Genomic DNA, 20,665 nt, shown 5'->3' with positions numbered 1-20,665 from the left:
CAGTAGTGACGTCGTTGCTCTCCGTAGCAGCTGAGCACGCGCGCAGCAATTTCTGTCCGGCTCCGAAATGGGTACGCCACGCGCACTACTGAGGAGCAGGTAGCTTTCGATTAGCAACGCCGCGAGCACAACCGGCAACGAGCTCGTCTAGGCCGTGCCGATGCTGCAGCCAGGGCACAAGAACAGGCTCGTGCAGCCGAGCGCAAGCTTCAACTGCGTATGAGGATGCGGCAGTCAACCAAGCCGTCGTTAAACGAACCGTCGGGATTGCCCCATCGTTAAACATCGGGACCCCATATTTGAGCTTCGCTGGTTAACCATCTGCGCAGAGTGCCTGGGCGGTGATTTCCTTGTCATTTATCGAGATTTTCCTATTTTGCCTCACGACTCCCTTTCAGAAAGTGATGGTTCGACGACATCTCATGTGTTCAGGAGGAGGCATACTGAACGAACTATAGTAAGGCGGTACAAAATAAGACAGAAATTTGTAAATTTATGCTCAACGTGCGTATCAAGAATTGGGTTCGAGTAGTTGCTGTTGCCTCAGAACATGTATGACTGGCAGAACACTCTTCCTTCACATACTCGTGCACTGCCTAGGTGCTTTTTGCCGTCGCTTTCCTTAGTCTTCTTTGATTTCTACTTCTCTTGGTTAGCTAGACCCTTTCTGGCAGTCTTTGCCAAAAATTGGTTTTGTAGAGAGATGAGGTGATAATGGTTCTCACCTCTGCATCTTTAGTACACTGAGTGGTTTTCCCCAACACCTCTGCGGCGAGCGAAACACCTTTGCCACTGTTCGATTATTGTGGGTCTGCTTATAAACGGCTTTGTGCTCTTTGCGCGCCATTTTCTTCGAAAGAAGCAGTGGATGTCTTGTTCTAGTGCGCCCGTACCCTCCCAGACAAGCAGACAAATGGTACAGAGCGGCCACATGCAATGAGCCCAAGGAAAATGCTATTAGGGCTCAAGAAAACGTCCTTGGCATGTTTTCCCGTGTCTTAAGTATCACTGATCTAATTTCATCACGGTAAATATAAACAGGAACCGAGTAAAGTCTTTGTAAAAGTGTAGCTAGTGAAGGGAAGAAATAAAACAAAAACTTTCCTTGGCTGAGAAAAGTACTGGGAGTGCGCTGTACTCGCTCGAAAAAATAAGGTGACTTGATTTCTGGGTCCTTTTGTGATAACCTCTACTAATGTCCACTCGGTACGTATATTTTCTCCCCTAATGTTCATCGCTCAGTAATAGTACGTACAATGCAGGCATCCACAAAGATCCATTGTGCACTTTCCACGAAATTGTTTCCCATTATCGACTGGGCAGGAGGACATTTCCACCCCTCACCCTAAATTGAACAAACCTCAGGCTAGCACACTCATAGTTCTGCAAACCCGTTCGTATCCCACTCCTCAGTCTTTTAACAGGATAGATCTTGCCCACTCACAGTCGTGCCCCAAATGTGGTGATGACTCATGCTCTTTTGAACACATGCTCTGGCTGCGCCCAGCCCTTAACGCCTCTCCACCCATAACGAAAGAACAGTGGCAGGAATCTCTCAAGAGCAGCAATCTCTACATTCAACTCCAGGCTGTCCAGAGAGCCCACGTCATTGTGGCGGAACTTAATCTTCCGGTCCCATTGTGGGCGGCGCCACTGACTTGACCTTCGGGAGCCTTGACCTTCGGTTTTAGCTCCCCAAGATCACACTACCTCAGGACTCAAATTTCTTGTCATGTCATGTTCATCGCTCAATCGCGACCGTTTTCAAGCCAAAGAAAGTATATAAGGGGGAGCACCCACTTGGGGCATCGGTGCGGCTCTCAAGCCATATAGGAAACGTTTACCGAGTCATTTATGATTACCTCTGCAAAACATGAAGATTACTTAATAATGATTGCGTACTTTTTAGCAATTCTCTAAGAGATCTGCTCGAAATAGTTCTTTGTTCACAAGTTCGTCAAGTTGGCATAGCGAAAATAAACAAATTACGAAAATTAGCCGTACTTAATTTATAGCAGTCCTGAAAATTTATTTAAAATTTTTGTTAGTTGTTGCTTTGGGCTGTCCAACGGGCCCGCGACGCGGCGGAGAGACTCGGCCTCTCTGTCCCGACGTGGGAGCGGCCCGCTGCGCGCTAGTGCGCGCCCTAAAGGACCCTAATAAAGTTTTTCATCCATCCATCCATTAGTTGTTGCTTTTACATTTTGTTTCTATTTTTTATCCACCCATTTCCTAGCCTATCCCCCGTAGTGGGTACGAGCGACATGGTCGCCGGGGGTAAGCAAGAAGAAGTTCAATATACATCTTAATATTCTCTTTACTCCCAATTTTTTCTTGTTCGATTATGCGAAAGTTTTTTTACTTCTTTGTGCTTTTCTGAAAGGCTGGAAGGCTGAATTAGACGTCATATTAATTAAAATATGACGTTTATTTTTCATTTTCGTTCATCATTATCTACTGAAATACCACCCGAGTGTTGGTCGATATCCCGTACGAAGTCTGTGCCACCTTATGAAAGAAATTATCACCATCATCATCATAATATATTTTTCGCGTTCGGGTGGTCTTGCTCCAGCATGAGGTACGTAGACCCTGCATTATCAGTTTTTATTCGGCTCTGCCATTCAGCATTCTGCCTTTCCGTAAGGTCCTGTATGACATGCTGACACCTGAGGCAACCTTTTATCTCTGGTTTTATCGAGGTACGGCTTAGGATTATTCACTTAGGCTAAGCGTGGTCCCCAATTAGGCTTTATCTGATAGCTGCACTCTTGTTTTCCGGGGCACTGGGGGCCGATCACATTACGTCGCTCCAGACTACACAGTAGATTCAGCATCTCCGTCGTAAGATGCTGAATCCTGAGCGGCTAAGAAGATTAAGGTGCAGTGTCGGTGTTGTACGCACACATTAGGGCTAGGCGTGACGTTGTAAGGCCGTGTTATTCAAGGGAAATGGTTCATGCCCTCCGACGGCAATATAAATTTAGTATTCAACCTCGTTCAATGCATTTATTTAAAATTTTTACAGAACGCTATTTTGGGCTCTCGGATTTAGGTGCAAACCTGTCCGTGCTCCTTTTGGCTGCGTAAAGTTGTCGACTAGAAGAGCGCATCTGGGCCTAACCTGCGTAGCATGTTTTTTAATATCTGGAGCACTTTTAAATATGGCTAGCGGCAGATAGCAGAATTATGCTCCTTGAGCCTAATTACTCCCAGAGGCGGATATTATTGGCATGTTATATCGAAATTCGTCATCGAAGAAGTACAATACTTTCATAATCGACGAGTTAACTAATTACTTAACGACACATAATGTAGTTTAGAAATTAGAGCCGGATGAGTTAGCACGCCTTATCCACTTGGGACGATTTCTGAGCACGACGCCAGTTTCCAAATATGCGTTTCCAAAGGCCGGACCCTGGCCAAAACACACGCACGCACTCCTAACACTCTTATGCTAACGCATTAGTAAAACGGCTTTTTGAGCAGCGTGGTCAGCGGGCGCGCTGTGGTTACATCATCTTTCAAAAATGTCCCAAAATATGAACAGGGGCCGACAAAAATGCGGACATCATGGGAAAGGTGAAATCGCTGAAAATCTCGGAACAGATGTTACTTTCTGCGGTAAACAGTAATAACCTACAACGTTGACAGGTTGGCCAAATTTTCCGGCAAATAAATTGGCTGTATGAAAACTTCACCTGAAACCTGATGGTGCGAAATAAGGTGAGAATGTCAGCAGGAGATGAACACAGGCCCTTTTGGTTCTGTGGCCGACGTCAGCGGCCGGAAACTGTCAGACATCTGCCCATGAGGGTGCTAACATATTTCTCATGTGCTGACTCCCACCTTCCTCGAACTGCCAACATTTCTTTCGATGTCTTTGACAGTCGCATAACTCTTCAATACAATTTGGTGTAAGAAACTGTGCGCGATGTCTTTGAGTACATGGGTAGCCTTTTTTGGTTTTCGCTATCTGATAGTCTACAAATTTGTCGGTATAACATAAAAGCAGAACAGCAGCATGACAGTGAATACGGAGAACAAACAAATCGCACATGTCTCAATAATCTGAAATAGCGGCCTTCCTTCAAGCACATGATTTGCAGTCACCTGACAGTATTTTGACAACTAAGTGCAACTAATGTGCATGTGCTACCTAAAGGTGTACCTGGCCCGGTGGCCAACAAAGACAACTGCTGTTGTGATCATCTTCGGTCATAGCATGCTAACGGACAGCGGCACAGAGAGAGCTCGCACTGTCCTTGTGCTGTGCTTTATGCTCGAACGTGTCAAACCTTATTGTTCATGCATCCCTCTTAATACTTAAGCGCATTTTTGCTCAATTTGCAGCTGCTGCGGTAGCCCGTAAGTCTTTCCTACCGCTGCACGACTTTTGAATGCTAAATCTTACCAACAAATACAGAATACGTTCTGATTGAACACAAGCTGCTGCGTAGCGCTTCGGACGATTATCCCAGAGCGTTGATTTCGTACATTAAAACAAAAAACGTCAGTAGCTATATTTAGCGGTAAATGCGAGAGAAATGCGTTACCATTTCGTCGCATCTCTTCGTGGTCCCGGATCTATGACTGAAACCGCGTTCACAACACTGGAAAAGCATTGTCCGGGAGCTCACTCGACATGTCCTGCCTTCTCGAGGATCGAAGTGCAACTGACGCAGCAGACCATTGGCAGTGCACACACGCACGCACACACGCACACACACACACACACACACACGCACACACACACACACACACGCACGCACGCACGCACGCACGCACGCACGCACGCACGCACGCACGCACGCACGCACGCACGCACGCACGCACGCACTTCTCCCACTGACCGGCTTCCCACACTTCCCAAACATGGACTTTTTCCCGTTTAACACTCCTTAGCGCCTTAAAAATGTGGCTGCCCTTCGAGAAGCCTCTGAACAGCACGGAATCAATAATCGCTGTGTTTTCCCTGTCTCGATTAAACTCTGTAAGGCTGATAAGCCATTTCCAGCCGACGAGCGGCTACTATCTATCAAAAACAATAATATCGCCAGCAGGACAAGTTATTTGGCGAAGTTTGCAAGGATAGCTTTTAGTTATAATATTTTTTTCCTTGGTGTCATCCCTGCGTCCCCACAGGAAGTGCGAAAACATTAAGGTCAATACGCCACGTAGCGGCGCTCACATGAACTAGACTTTGATATCCAGGAAAGCTGGTTCTGTTCTTTGTGCTGTTTACGCTCAAGAATATTCTATGCATCAAATTTTGTTTTACAGTGTTTGGCCTCTCCGCCAAAGCTTCGCTTCACATAAGTATTGAACATGCGCGTCGGATCTGCCTTATTACTTCTTTGTTATGCTTTCGCCCTTGAATGAAATGAATCGGAATGCACCGGTTAAGTTACGGTTTGACGCCCCAGCTGCTAACGCTTATTCATGTGCCTGAACTGCCGTTGCTTTTCCGTTGTACTCCACTGCTTCCCTCACGATGCAGTGCCTACGTGGCTGAGGAGAGTGACGAAGAGCCAGAACCCCGTGAGACATCGCCTGAACCAGAACGAGAGCCACCTACGCCATCGTATTCGATGTGAGTCGAAATAGTAGCACAAAGACGCAAAAGGGGCAGCGCTTTAAACTTTCTTGCTGGATAGGGACAGGTGCCTCTCGTATTTTAAACGTGTTCGAAGGCTAAGAAAAGCTTTATTGCAATAAAGAAAGAAAATTAAAGCAAATAAAACGTGAAAGAAAAAAAAAGCATATGAGAATAAATACACGAAACAGCGCTAACGTCAACTGGCGTTCACAGATTACACTCCGCAATCATTTTACATTGATGGCATCACCTAATCCGCAACCAACGTAGTCGAGAAACTTTCTTTATACAGGCATAATGTCAATCAAAGCAACGTTCATAATCCTGGAGTGACAACGTTTCATCCTAGTATGTTTTAGCATAATCTGAAACCTTGGCAAAAATGACCTGGGACACATTTGCATATACTATACAATTTAGGACTAGGCTTTGCCACTAACACGACTGTGTTAGTTACCTGGGCTCACGAAGAGCTGCTGGTGTTCAAAGCAAGGTATGTGTAGTTCATATGGGTCTATAGACTATTTCGAACCGCGAAGCGGTAGTTTATCTATAGTGTGTCCTAGAAACCTTCTGTGCTTATAGTTCCAGAGGCTACAGTACATATGGTCATCTGTACTGGATCACTGCTGTGGGTGCTTTCTACAAATTTCGTCATGTTGGCTGTATAATTTGCTGTTTACAAGTCACGCTTTTTGTTTTTTTTTAAATTCGCGATGAAAACCGGAGGCTTTTCATAAGAACGTTTCGATGCTTTCATTAGGATGAAACGTGACATGGTGCTGTAGGCTTTCTCGGGGGCAACTTTTTTTTTTTCTGGTCCTCGACAACAATATTGTGATGTTAGAGGTTAAAAGAAATTGGATGGTCTCGAAGAGGAACCCCTACAATGCACTCGCAGTTTCACGGATACATTTTGACATTATGGGACAGTCGATCTGTGAACTAGTTTACACGCTAACTAAAGGAATAACCACTTGAGTACCGTCAGAGGAAGGACCGTTTTGTCAACGTCATTATGATGTCGCGTGACGTTGTGCCGAGCCGTCAGAGATTCCCCGTTTAAGTTTTGTTGCAACGAGCTGCGCGGGAGATGCTAATGAGCGGTCATGTGCAATGGCAACTCGGAAGCTTGCGCGTATCACCGCATTTTCGCCATATTTGGGGGCCATTAAATTACTTTGTTTATGATTCACGCTTATACAGCTTGCAAAGCTCTTGGACGCTGTTGAAATTTGTGGGTCAAAGCGATCATCTGTTCTAGAAGTAGTGTTTATTTAAAGTAATATTAGTTGAACCTTACTTGGACGCTGTTGAAATTTGTGGGTCGAAGCGATCATCTGTTCTAGAAGTAGTGTTCATTTAAAGTAATATTAGTTGAACCTTACAAACTTCATGGCCCTTTTCGCTCTATTTGCGGCATTCGTAGGTAAATCAAGAACAATGACTTTCCACACGATTAAAAGCCATGACAACGGCAACTTATTTAAAATTCACAAACGAGATGTACGCTGCGCGACTCCGTGATGTTTCATCACGTAAAGCCCGATCACGTGGTGCGACCAAGCAGCGAAGTGAACCAGAGATAACGGTGCTGGCGTTTGCTTCGTGCAGATGGCCGCCTGCGGCTAGCAAAGATGCATTGCGGTCAGCGAGGATCCATTGTGCCGCTTCTGCGGCCAAGGTGAATCAGGTCGAGCCGGCTGAACCAACAGCCCGCACTCGTGCTGCATTAGGCAGCATCGGCGCGACCTAGAACACGCTCTCTCGCGCGCAGGTCACTTCTTTATGCTGTATCAAGGTGTAAAACACACGCACATTGGCCGCCCAATTGCGACGACTCATTCTAGCCCTCGGAGACACGCCGGTTGTGGTGTGCGGGCAATAATAATAGCGCTTGTGCATCAACCAGCCACATATGCGCCTGTCTTATCAAAAAACCGAAACAGAGTGAAAGCTAGGAGCAGTCTGTAGCTGCTGCGGAGACGAGGACATGCAGAGGCCTCCTTTAGCTCTAGGTGGCCTTGCACGGGCCGACAGCCCTCCGCGGATTCATCCGTTATCGGAATGCACTATTTGTGGCACATTCGAGTGGTTGCCAAGGTCGATCCAAATAGGTCGCGAAACGTCGGGCACAAAGCGCTTCAGAACAAATTGTCACCAAGAAGAACTTGATGCAGAGACAGGCAGGGAAGTTAACCAGAGGTTGTTCCGGTTGGCTACCCTGCAATCAGCAAGGGTGGTTATGGGAGCAGTGATTGAAGTGCGACTATGTGAGGAGGGAACAAACAATGGGGAAGAAAAAGGCGTTTTTTCATTAAAACGAGACAATTTATTTAGTTCAAGGAAAATAAAATTCCCATTCAAATTTAACTGCGCGGGACGAGAAAAGAAAATGCAGCTCTATTTTACTTTATCATTATCAATAAATACCCTTTTTCCGCGCCCACCATAAGTGGACGTTGACGCCGCTATCACTTGTAATCGAATGCATCTATTGAAGTGCGCAGAAAGGCGCGCTGGTGAAGTTCACCAGCTACAATACGCCCCCCTCAGACGTTGCGTTGTTTTGCTCGTCGACGTTTGTCTGAATTTGATGGCGCGGGTAGTTTCATCGTTTCTTAACCTGTTCAGTCAAAAGTAGTGAGCTACGACTGCGAGGTGCTTGGTTACTTGAGCTGTTTTCGTGCGAGTGGGCTGGCCGACGGGCTTGGCGTCCTGAGACGGGACCAGTGCTCGTCGCCTAAAGCTTTCGTCGGCCTCCAAAGAAAGCATGCTCTGTGCAGGGACACGATTTCGACGCCCGTACGGCTGACCCTTTGCTGTATCGCTTTCCACGCTGAAAGCTCTAAACTTCCATCAACTCGAATGACGAGGCATTTGAATATGCAGTTCATGGCAGGCCACCAAGACAAATTTCGCGCGTTTGCGAACAAAATTACGTCACTTTTGTTTTTAACGGATACGGCGTCACATTATTCTTTCTTCCGCCGGAAGCGTTTCCTTCCCACACAGATGGCGCTAAGCCAACACCACCTAGATAGCACAAGGCCTGTTTACTCCGATCCATGACGTCACGCTACCTGGCCCGAAATTTATATTGACAAGGCTGGCGTGATGAAAGCGGTGACGTCAAAATCACTGTTGCCTACTCGGGAGCATCCCCAATCGATTCTATGGCAGTCGGGCCAGGTAACATGACGTCATGCATCGGAGTGAAAAGGCCTTGTGCTATCTAGGTGGTGTTGGCTAAGCCCCATGAACGGCAACTAAAGATCAGTGGGACGCCTCGCATTGGGCGCTCACAGGAAGACTACAAGTGAAGCTGTGCAGGGCGATATGGGCTGGACAAGTTTTGAAGTGAAGGAAGCTCACAGTAAAATTGATTATGGGAAACGACTGAGGAATATGGAAGAAAGTAAATGGGCTGGGAGAGTGTTCAAGTATTTGTACAGGAAAAACGCTGATTCACAATGGAGGAAAGCAACTAGGAAGCTTACCAGCAAGTATGCGGCCTGTATGGGGAGCAACACAGCAACAAAGAACGTCAAGCGAAAAATATGAGAGGCTGAGATAATCTCATGGGTGGCGGCAACGGAAAAGAAACCTGCCATGAGCAACTATCTAGGAGGAAAAAACGAAATCAGGAAAGAAATAATTTATGAAAACTTAGAGGGAAGCTGATTACTTTTCGAAGCGAGATCAGGATGCCTTAGGACACAAACTTATAAAGCGAAATATAAGAAGGAAGAAGCATGTGCTTGCCACGGCAAAGCTAGAGAAACGTTGGAACATGTTTGATTAGAATGTGAAGATATCTTAGGCATCACAGGCCTCTTTCAAGCCCTTGTGTTCAGCGAGAGCAGGGGGGGGGAAAGTAAGCATATCCGCAATAGAGAGTAGTAAGAGGCGATTTGAAGATAGGTGGAAAAAATAGTAGGGAAACGACAAACAGCGGATGCGTACAGAAACAAAGTTCACAAGAGGGGTTCAGAAATTTTGGTTATGAAAATTCATTGTGGGCTTTCCCCCTTTCTTTTTTTCTTCTTTAACATATTTAGGACATTAGGCAATAAAATGAGAGCGTGGTGGCGCAACCCATCGCCCCGTTCCAAAAGGGAAGCTCATAACATCCATCTGTCCCTCCGCCGATGACCCGCCATGTTTTGAATGTCCGGACTTCCATGGCGGCTTCGATACCAGGCATATTTAGTTGATTGCTGCCGAGTGCTCTGGCCGTGCTGTAAAGTGCTCGTAAAGGGTCTACGAAGCATTAGTTCTAGCACAAGCGGACTGAACTGGTGATAAGGAAGCAGAACCATCGCTTCCATACTTGGTTAATCTCGTAATACAGCTCTAAAGCTGTTCCTCACCACGCTCGTTGCAGGGCTAGATCATTCTGAAAGAACCACCCGAACATTCCTTTAGTGTCCCTTCAACGAAGTCGCCTTGACACGTCATATCAAATTATTTACAATCCCTTCTGTGCCCAGTTTTCTGCAAAGGATCAGCAAGGAGGAGGTGTACCAATGCGTCAACCATGTCCTCGACGCGGCGGCCAAGAAGCGCCGCAGATTTTTGGAGACGGTCGACCTACTGGTCTGGCTCAAGGAATACAGCTTCCAGAGGTACAAGCGTCTTAACGGCATCATCATGTAAGCAACTCTACGTTGGATGCTGTACCTACGCATTTTCAAATGCATCTCGATTCGAATATCGTTCACGCGACCGACTGCCGCATCAATCATCGCGGTGGGCACTGTAGGCCAAAGCACAACGCTAATGCAAGCACGCACATACCAAGACGAGAGGAGAGATATTGCTAGCGCATGGAAACGGTAACAACAATCTAACCCACAGCATTTAAGCTGGTTGTTTTGAGGGCATAATGCTATTCACCAACGGCTTTTTGAAGAGAACCCTATGGCAAACGACCACACCTCATCCTCCAATCAAAAGTGAGTTGAATGAATCCTGGGGTTTCACGTGCCAAGACCACGATTCGATTATCAGGCACGATGTACTAGGGGACTCCGGATTCATTTTGACTCCCAAGTGATCTTTAACGTTGCACCAATGCACGGGGTCAAAAGCGAGTTGGGCAAAACAATGACGACACGACAGTGTGTTCAATGTCTCTTGAGGTGTCTCCATTTTTTAAAGCGAAGCTGTGAATGCGACACCAGAACACCAGAAGCGGTCGGAAACGTTGTATGCCAGGTTTCGCAGTTTTCAGAACAATAAAGTGAGATCACTCACGATGTATATACTTTGAGAAAATGTGGGGAACGTTAGGTTGTACTGCAGGAAGATTTCGATTTTGGCAGATTTCAATTTTCATTTTAGTAAGTAGGCAGAATTTGAAGTATGTGTGTGTGTGTCATTTAGGGGCTAAGTGAAAATGTGCTGAACCCTAGTTTTCGGCCCGTTTAGATGGATTATGTGAAACGCTCCAAAAGCTCCTCCGTTTCTCAGAGAGGACCAAAAACAGCAGAGATTTCATATTTTGGGGAAATAGGAGCCACATTATGGACGACGTGTACCCAGACTTGTACATAGCTTAAATGCTGTACTCAACTTACTGTATCTTAAGTACTTGTCAGAGTATTCTCGTATCTAAGAAGTACATTGAAAGAGAGGTATTTCTGTTGCAGCTTCAATACATTTCAGGGTATCTTGTACTAATTATTTCAAGTATTTAGAAGCAAAAGTCAATCCCTTTATCAGGAGAGCACAATGCCAACCACCTGGCCGCTACGGGCAGGATACCTTTGTTCAGAACAAGCAGGCTGTAAGCTGCTTAGGTACAAGCTTGTTTCACCAAGCGATCAGGTCCACCATAGTGCGCACACGAGGATTCGTTTTATGAAAAAATAAAGTTTCACGAGAGGATAAAGTTCTTATTCGCCCCTACCACTCTTTACTTCTTTAAGTGCAAGCCTAGGTTTTCCTTCCTCATTGTCGCTTCCCGACACTTGTGCGTGTCTATGTTGTCCGCTTGATAGCGCAGGTGCAAAGAAGTGCGACTGCAGTATTGCCTGCATCGTTGTGGGCACTAGACTTCGTACCGAGCGTGGTTTCCGAGCTCGGCAACAAGCAATGAAGGTTCTCTCCAGGGTAGCAGATTATGGCTGAAATTTCGCTGACAAAGTTAAACGGCAGTGCGGCAGCATTGCCGAGCATAGCTCACAGGCAGTCCTGAGCAGATTGCTGCAATTTCCCCCGCCAAATCTGGACCGCGTGGCGGGAGCGTTTTCTCGAGTGCGTGTTGCACGAGCATTCTCAGTTATGAAAGAAAGTTTCGTCCGCGACGTCAAAATAGTGGACCTGATGGAACCGTGTTTGGTTCATTATGTGAGATGCCGAGTGAGCGTCGCAGTAAGACGGGGAGAAAACAATGACATTTATTTTGAATTTGTGCAAAAATGTTGGTGAGGGTATAGACCCAGTTTGGTGGGTTGTGGCCTAATGAAGTTGATGTGGGCTGAAGCTCTCGCGAGTGGCCATGAATCTGTCACCGGCAAATCTCATTTGTGCAGCTTCTGTTTTTAATCACCCAACATAACTCTATAGGCTGTTACTCATATAAGACTTGTCCATAAACGCCGGGTGACTCAGGTTCAAATATTCCGACTAACAGCTTCGACTGGTTGCGGGGAGAAATATAAAACCGACAAACAAGCAAGCTTCTGAATAGGAGGCACGAGACACCTGTAGGAGACAAGAGCGTTTCAGCTGCGCACGTGTATTCTGCGTACCCGTGTGGAAATGAGTCAGAGGAAGTCAGAGTTGTATTGAAGTGTACCCTGCGCTTCATGAGCTCTCCCTGCGACACAACGTCGCCGTCCCGTCGATCGCATCTGTTGAGCGCCCTTTCAGAATAGGGAGTCGTATATTAAGAACAGAGGCAAGTTGTCCGATGAAAACTTCGAAAAGCAATGCATCTTGCTCCCCATTAACAATTTTTGGCAGTACACCGTTTTGTTGTGCTTCCTTTCTAACTTCATAATGAAGCGTATCATCGAAGCATCTTCAAAGTAACAAAATACTTTTATGAACATGTAGTACTTTACTCGAATGCTTTTCCAAACTGACTATTTCGTAAGCTACAAAAGTACTTTTTTGCACAATAGTAAGTTATTTATGCTCAATAAATTTTTGAAGTACTGTCTTGCATAAGTCTGTGTGAACCGTAAGCTAGAAGTCTTTAGGTTAGTTATGCGCTTCGAAAATAATTACTAAATACACGCCTTTGTCCACTTTTTATGCCGTGTACGAGACATGTAATCGCTTTTACTTGGTTTTCTCGGTGAACTTCGCGAACTACAGTGTTTATATTTCGTTGAATATGTGAAGCATGTTGCGACTGACTAGCAATAATTGTTTAATGCGTCTAGATTAATTACATTTGTAGAAAGTTACTTATTGGAGCGTTTCAGACTGTCACAATGCCGTTTTTCGCAACGTTTCCCACACTTCTAAAGTGACTGCGCAAGATACCAACTGCAATTTAGGTAAAAATAGGGGAAATCACGAATCTAACGTGTGACGGAATTTCTCACTTTTGGCCCAAATGTTTTCGAAATACTGACTAAACACTATTTTTTTTTACCTTCTTCATATGTCATCCGAAATCCTTCGTTGACTTCTCCGGTGTAGTCGGCGAACTAGACTATGCACTTCGCTTATATTTGCCGAAAATACGGCGTAGCTTAATAGGTAATGTGCGGGAAAAGTTTAAAGTTTGAGGACCTAATTACGACTTTTGCAATAAATTACGTATGCAAGTGTTCTAGAGCGTTATCATCGTGTCTTGTCCCATTTATTGTTTCTTCCGCACACGTGGTGAATAGCCGCGTACGTGGGGAATGCAACGGAAAGATCGTATCACGACGTCGAGAGCAGAAACACAAACTGGCTGCTTTCTTTCTTCCGGCGTCAACTTACACAAGTAATGGGCCATCATTCGTCACAAGGGCAGTTTGAGACACCGCCACGTGCCAACCTACCCAGACCATGGTGTGACTCTTAGATGCCGAAGTAGGGCCCTGCACACGATAACGAAGTCGCTGGAAAAGTCTGTGCAACTTAAGAAAAAACCTGTTGCTTGTCAGTCCCCGCATGTTGCTAGTGTGTCACAGCTTGTACATTGCATCTGAAGTTAAATCAGTAATACAGCGCATGCGTACGGGTCCAGAAAAGAGTCTGCACTCAGGGCGAAGTTATTAAGATTTTTGTTATCGCATAAACAATGCGACCGACGTCATCTGACGAACACACCAAAGAGTTGGCCTGTATGTTACTGGCAGCACAAGCTTTAGCTCTGAAGGATTTGCTATTAGTACATTGAGACTGCGCTTCAGAAGTAATTTAGAAGTCACTCTTTTCATTGGGTCTTACTGCTGCGATTGGGGACCAGCTGAAGGAAAGCTGTACGTGTGCTAGTATATCCGCTGAGTTCACACACGTGTTTTGCCTACCAGTCTCGGAGGCTACGATCTAACCAAAGTCAGTTAACGGCATTTTTTTCTTGTCTGCCTGGACAGGCTGCCGCACGTTGTAAAGCCGAACTTCCGGGGCTGCTTGATCGGCTACAAAATAGATAGAAAAGAAGCCAGGGCCTGCAACCTGGATTTCATGAGTGTTGGGGAAGTTATGCTGCTGAACGGGCGACCGACGGCGATTAAAAAGCTCGGTACGTGTTATTTGCTGCCAACAATTTCGTAGGGCGACTTATTTAAGGCGAATCATTCTTCCTTGTCAATCCGATTTGTTTCAGCGTGTATCTGCTCGTTTTTATGGGCTTGTTCCGAAGAAAGTCCAGTCTAAAGCGGGGCCTCTGGGGAAGTGCAACTGGGATGGGACGTTGGAAAGTGCTTCGAGGTGCATACCCAATGATCCCACTGGTACATACCCAGCGGCACGTATCCAACTTAGCGTCAAAGAGGCTCATTGAAAAGCGGCCCATACCCAATAGCAAATACCCAGTGACCCAGTTGCGCATACCCGGTAGCCGCTGGCGCACATATGCAGTAGGACATACCCAGTGGCATATAGCCAGTGGCACATGTCCCAGGGGCTAATGAGTGTGTGTCGATCTTCAATGAACCTCTTTGATGGCAACATGGGTCAGTGGGTACCAGAATAACAAACACCTACACAGTGGCGTCTACGTAACATCGTATCACGTTGATGTCAGCTAGAGTTGAGTCCTTGATTCTTTTTATGGGTATCTTCTGCCTTCGCGGATTCCTCTCTGTCATTGTTCACTAGTTGTTAGATACCATAGTGCACACTAGTTCGAAACCAGGGCGTGCACCAAACTCACATTTTCCTGTATAATATACCCAGAAATCGTTTTATAGTTCGAGGCAGTAAGAGCAGTTACCGTCAATGGAGCGGATGCGTGCAGGCGGTTAAGATATGCTATATTGAAAAGTCTCTGCGCGTGCTCCGGTTAGTCTGCAACTATCGTACGCAGGTCGAATTACCAAATTCGGCAACATAAATATAATAATCGAACGATAAATTTATTTATGATTAATTCGCGTACTTTAAGCTTACGTTCTCTATAACGCAAGGAAAATATGCCTCAAGCTTTGCTGTTGAGATGATTGCTTCTAACAGCTTTTGAATGAACGTGTTGGGATGTCAAGGTTAGCACTGTTTTTTTTTTTTTGGAAATGGTGCTCCGCGGAGTAACACCAGGGATCCCAGGGGTAGTTCGAAGTGCTAGCAGTGAGCGACTCTAGGAGACGCGGCAATAATGAACACCTTTCGGCTGAACTTCGAGCCAAACTGCTCGTGAAGCATTTGTGACAACCTATGACTATGAGGCTGTGTTGTTTTAGATTAATTAGGGTCAAAGGCGAAAAAAGAATGGAACTAGAGTTGAACGGAACACGATATATAGTAAAGCAACCCTTCCTACTGATCTTGTGGCGGGATTGACATCTAAAGCTTCTAATGCGTTATTGTAATGTAATATTCTCTTGACTTTTATTGCGCCGGCAGTATCACTTGTACGCAGAACGCAATTGTTCCATGAAAACAAACTCCGCCCAAGAAGGTCCCCGAAGAATCTGTGAGCCGGTCAAGGAGGCAGTGAGCACTGAAGGCTGGTGAAACACCGTTGTACAGGATACACGCTGTTGCCTCTGTTGGGACATATGTGTGCAACGCAGGGGACAATGCGGAAAAGAAGGAAACGCTAGCACTTCCTTAGCATAAATTACCAGCTTGGGCAATCTCCCAGACTTGTACAGTACTGTTAGTTTAAAAAAATGCGTAGTGTGCGAGCGGTCATTTGGAGGGAATGGCTTAGTGGGGTCCGTTTGTTGAACTTCCGCCGCTGGGGAGCGGCACCCTTCAAGAGGACTGGTGTTTCTCGCTGTTGTAAGTTTCGAAACGCCAAGCATGCCACTGAACCTATGCGGCTCGGTCCGGTGACTTACCTTAACTATCGCTAAGGGAAGCTCTTGACCAAAAACTGTACGAGCAAGTTATGCAGTGGGAACACATGAACTTGCGCGATGATTGAGTGATGGGAATCCGATCAAAAGTATATCGCAGGTTTCTTTGAATGGTTGTGCCGTAGAGTTCGATGCGGTTTGATGGTCTGGCTTCAGAAAACATTCGAACGATCGAAGGAAAGAACTGAAATCTCGTTTTTTTATCGTTTTCGCGCTTGTTGCGGGTAGTGCCACTGACCTTAACTTGCGATAACATGAGTCACAACCAAGGGGATGATGTATGTTCTGAAGGTGCAAAGGTGCTATCAGGGAATCAGCGATGGCGCAATACACGGCTTACAGTTATGTAATGTGTGCTCAGCAATTCAAACGCCATACTCGGGGCTTGTGGCTGCCGGCGCTTCTTGTGCCCCTTGTGGCCACTGCGGATACCCAGCTGATGTATTTTCGCACACGATGTAAGCAAGAGATTTTTTGAGAAGCCTTATGATTGCATTTGGAAGCCCAGCGAATACCGAGCGCTCGTCGGGTCAGAAAAAAGCACACGCTGCCACGCGGCCGGATTACCGCGTTTCAGTCACTGTTTCAATAACGTTTCAATCACGTTTCAATCACGTTTCCATCACGTTTCAATCACTTTTCAATCACCTTTACGAGAAGAACAAACGAAGCAACAAATGAACAAACATTGCTGCGGAAATTAACTTAAAATATTACACTATGATCTCCCTCAAAGCAAAGTGCCAGCTTAAAAGAGTTATGTGAGTGTCGAGCACTGTCGACAACATTTATCTAGTGTATTGTGTAAGGCATGCACACTCATGCCCTGAAACCTCCAATGCCATAACACACCAAGAAAATTACAGGAACTCGCTCACCTTTGCTTTGTGGGATGGAGGGTACATCTGTGCAAATAAGGTAATCAATTCCTTTTGAGTAAAATAATTAGTACTCTAATTAACTAGCCCTTTGCTTGTTTACGAAACCGCAAGTGAAAGTTCGTTACTGCCTATCAAAAACTACTATTGGCTTTGCGTTCAGTTTCACCCACTTAAATCAGTCATGAGGATATCAAACTCAGCTTATGAAAAAATCATGAGCCATTCTACTCTGTGAAGGCGGATGACCAGCGAAGCTGTATAGCACACGACAAAGAGGTGACACAGAATTTTGAGCAAAGGTACGAACACATTTGTCGTCTTGATTGTTGGTCATCGCGATGAAAGGCACGTACAAACATGCATTTTTATACATTCGCTTTCATTCATGTTATACATTCGTCATATACATTCGCGCATTCATTTCGCTATATACTGAGGCAAATAATGTGACACCGCACCGACTGGCAGTGGGCCAGTGCCGTCAATGCCTTCGCAGAGAGAGGGGCAATATGGGTATGCTGGCATGATGAGCGGCAACGGAGCCAGCTGTGCAAGACGATGACGACGAACGCGTGAGCAGTGGCATGAGCCATTGCTGATGACGATAGTTATTGCTCACAGGTTTGTTGATGGACGCAAGAAATGCATGGAACCCAAGCCATAAACAGCTTCGCTGTAAAATGATACTTTGGTTCCTGTGATATTATATGGTCTATGAGTGCGCCTTTAGCGGATGTGTCTTTTTACTTTCTTTGTCGTTTTCAGTGCTTCTCCATTTTGCGCAAAATTTAGCGCCATATATCAATGCCAGGTTAGCCATTTTAAGAAATCGTACTTCATCACTTTGTCTATCTTACTATCGTGCAATGAATACTCAAAGAAGTTGTCCACACGAGTGCAGAGAACAGCACGAAGCTGCAGACGGGTGAGCTGTAATCGAAGTTGCCGCTGCAGTCGGGTGGGATAGCAAGTTTAGTTTTCACGAACCTTCCTGCACCTAGCGGGCTTCAGCATAATTAATTTACAGTGACAGCTGCTGTAGCTTTCTTGTTACGTCAAACCTGACGCAGTCGGTGGGTCGTTATTCAAGTGTCTTCGTCGCTGCTGCAGCGGCGAGGTACGATGCCTTCCTGGCCGACGTGACGCTAATGAATCTACTCAACAAGCTCTTGGCACAAAATTTCGCAAAGCAGAGGAAGTGCATCACGCCGGTTCCACAGCACGTGCCGTTGGACATGAAGGTAAAGGAGCTCAGGACCAGCACCAGGCTGTGGATGAGAAGGGTAAGTTCACCTCTCCCCCGACACACAAACTTTCTCTCTCTCTCCCTCACACACAAAAAGAAATTATGCAGAGCATGCACACGTCTTGGAATCTGCATGAAACTAAGCCTTCGTGAAGCTGTTAATACAAAGCTATAAATTTGCCCATTTCATCCCAGCGTCTTTGGCGTATGAGCAAACTGACATGCGATCATGGGCCCTTCCGCAACCATGCGCCGCAGTGTGACACATGCGCCGATCATCTCAAGCAGCATGTTGCACGATAGAAGTACACGTGCGACTGGGGCCTAATGGTTAGAGCGTCGGACCCCTGCGCTAGGGCACTGAAGCTCGATCCTATCATTGCACACGTAATTCTATTTCTTAAAGTATGCACTATTCGTAAAGACTGCAGCAGCACGCAGCAGCCATGGCCAGGAGAGCCTGGGATTGTTCGCAAAGAATGCTTCGCTGTGAAAGAAAGCAATAACAGAGAGAAAGCGTGAAGGTGAGATTCGGGATAGAATGGCACGAGACTGAGTCTTTCTCCTTTAATACTTTTTCCACGTGTTGTCACTGACGTTTCTCTTTTGCCCAAAATACAGCGTCGGAACATGTTGTCAGATGACGGCATGTTTATGTTTTCAGTTGTCGTGACGTTGCATTCTTTGCCGCTTGTCTGGCATCTCGATAACAGTGTATTTAGAAGTGAGCTTTCGTGCTGTTTGCGATGAGCATTCATTTAGTTACCTATATGAAAATAATAAAGCCGGATTCATGCATACTGTATTACTAAGGTTCTAGGAAGAAAAATGCCTGCAGGGCAAGCTATACATAAGTTGGGGTGAATCAGAATTGCGTACCAGAAAAAAAAAACAGGAAAATGGATCTAGACAGCTCGTAGCCATGCGTATAAACAATTCACAGTCACTTGGCTCCGGAATTTACTGAAATTAAATGAGTTTTGCAAAGGGCATGTGCCAGATAAAACTGGCCTCGAATTTCGGCACGTGTGCCATGCACGTATTCTATCGGCACAGTTATTCCCCATCCCAGCGGGAAACCGCTCTTTTCAGAACAGCCTTGGACGAGCAGTGATGCCTGATTGACAGGGCCAGTCGGATAGCAGCAGCAAATTGGGCTCTGGACAGAGGGCTCCACCTTTTGGGACTTCATTACAAAACAACAAATAAGGTCTACTACTACTACTATTAACTGCATCGTTTTTTATGTGTGGCGTCACGCACAGGAGCAGGCGTTCGGCATCTCCGTGGGTCACGTGAAAATGAGCGCTGACGAGCTGGCCGAGAACGTTATGACGACCGTCAGCCGAGTCCTGGAGAAACTCAAGAAAGGATGGGAGCACGTGGATGCGCTCAGCATCAAGTCCTCCATGGGACCCCCTTGCAAACTCTACTGACTGATGCTGGCGTTTCTGTCAGAGTCACAGGAGCACGATGTCTTGCTGGCAGCCATGCACATAAAGAGTATTAGACCACCCGCACGATATGTCTGGGCTGTTTTCAGTGCCTGAAAAAATGAATTAACGTTGAAAACAAAGTGTGCGGCTTAAAGGGACCCTGAAACGCTTTTGACGATTTTCTACAAACGTGCTGAGTCGTTAGAGTAGGTCCTTCTGATCATTAATTGACACATCTAAGTGCTCTGCGTAAAGCGTGTAATTTATTATAAGGTTTTAAAAATGCACATCGCTGCCGATCGCAGCGCACTGCCTGGCGGAATTTTAAGCCACCCCTACCCATATGACCGAAATAACCCATATGACGTCAGCGGGGCGAGCTATCCGATTGGCTGACCAGGGCGCGTGATCGATAATTTTTCCAACTTTATGGTAAACAAATGATCTTCGTAATAGTTGGAATGTTAGTTAATTTGTTTTTATAAAAAGAAAGTAGCATAAAGAGAATGCACAAGAACAATTTTTCAGTACACTTAAGCACTTCCGGCACACATCAAGTGTCGTCTGCTTGTGTTACAACGTACTCCATTTTGACGAGAGCTCCGCGGTCAGAGTTGGTCTCAGTCTTTTCGCGAGCTCTATGATTCGACTTTATTGCCTTGTGGGCTGCAAACGTAGCGACTGGCAATATGTCAAGCTGCGACATCGTGTCCCCCTGCAAGGCAGCGTACGAGCGAACTGGCTGCTGCGCATCGGACTGCCGCTATCCGATCGGCGCCAGGATTTGCGCGTTTGTGGCCGTCACTTTACACCGGAAGATTACTAACGCAATAGCGTTTCGCGAGTCCCGTATTAGGGCAAACGTAAGCGCTAGGGGACAGGGTCTGGCCGCTTGACTGTGCCGTAACGGGACGAGCCGAGATGAGCAGAAGGGCAAATGTGAATGGTCTGCACGGTGCAGCCACCTGGTGGCGTAGAGCTCAACCATACGCAGTAGCAGCAACGAAGCGTATTCTTCTTTGCTGCTGGTG

General features: G+C 46.1%; 2 protein-coding genes across 5 annotated transcripts in view; one reads left to right on the top strand and one right to left on the bottom strand.

Moving 5' to 3' along the window:
• The window catches only part of LOC139050778 (neprilysin-1-like), a 71,494-nt gene that overhangs the window by 44,330 nt on the left and 6,499 nt on the right, over positions 1-20,665 (bottom strand). The window lies entirely within an intron of this gene.
• On the top strand, positions 2,542-19,721 carry LOC139050780 (large ribosomal subunit protein uL1-like). Of its 3 annotated transcripts, none has more exons than XM_070527530.1 (7): positions 2,554-2,581; positions 4,354-4,368; positions 5,501-5,593; positions 10,093-10,227; positions 14,146-14,294; positions 18,063-18,235; positions 19,464-19,721. In XM_070527530.1, the coding sequence occupies exons 1-7, from the start codon at positions 2,577-2,579 to the stop codon at positions 19,632-19,634; spliced, it is 741 nt and encodes a 246-aa protein (XP_070383631.1). In that variant the 5' UTR covers positions 2,554-2,576; the 3' UTR covers positions 19,635-19,721. The 3 variants fall into 3 exon arrangements, with proteins under 3 accessions (XP_070383630.1, XP_070383631.1, XP_070383629.1); XM_070527528.1 differs by having other exon boundaries at positions 10,093-10,254; XM_070527529.1 differs by lacking the exon at positions 4,354-4,368 and having other exon boundaries at positions 2,542-2,581; positions 10,093-10,254.

This window comes from Dermacentor albipictus, chromosome 10, assembly GCF_038994185.2.
Source record: "Dermacentor albipictus isolate Rhodes 1998 colony chromosome 10, USDA_Dalb.pri_finalv2, whole genome shotgun sequence".
Taxonomy (NCBI): domain Eukaryota; kingdom Metazoa; phylum Arthropoda; class Arachnida; order Ixodida; family Ixodidae; genus Dermacentor; species Dermacentor albipictus.
The sequence above is the reverse complement of the archived record's forward strand: the minus strand, read 5'-3'. Positions and strand labels throughout refer to the sequence as shown.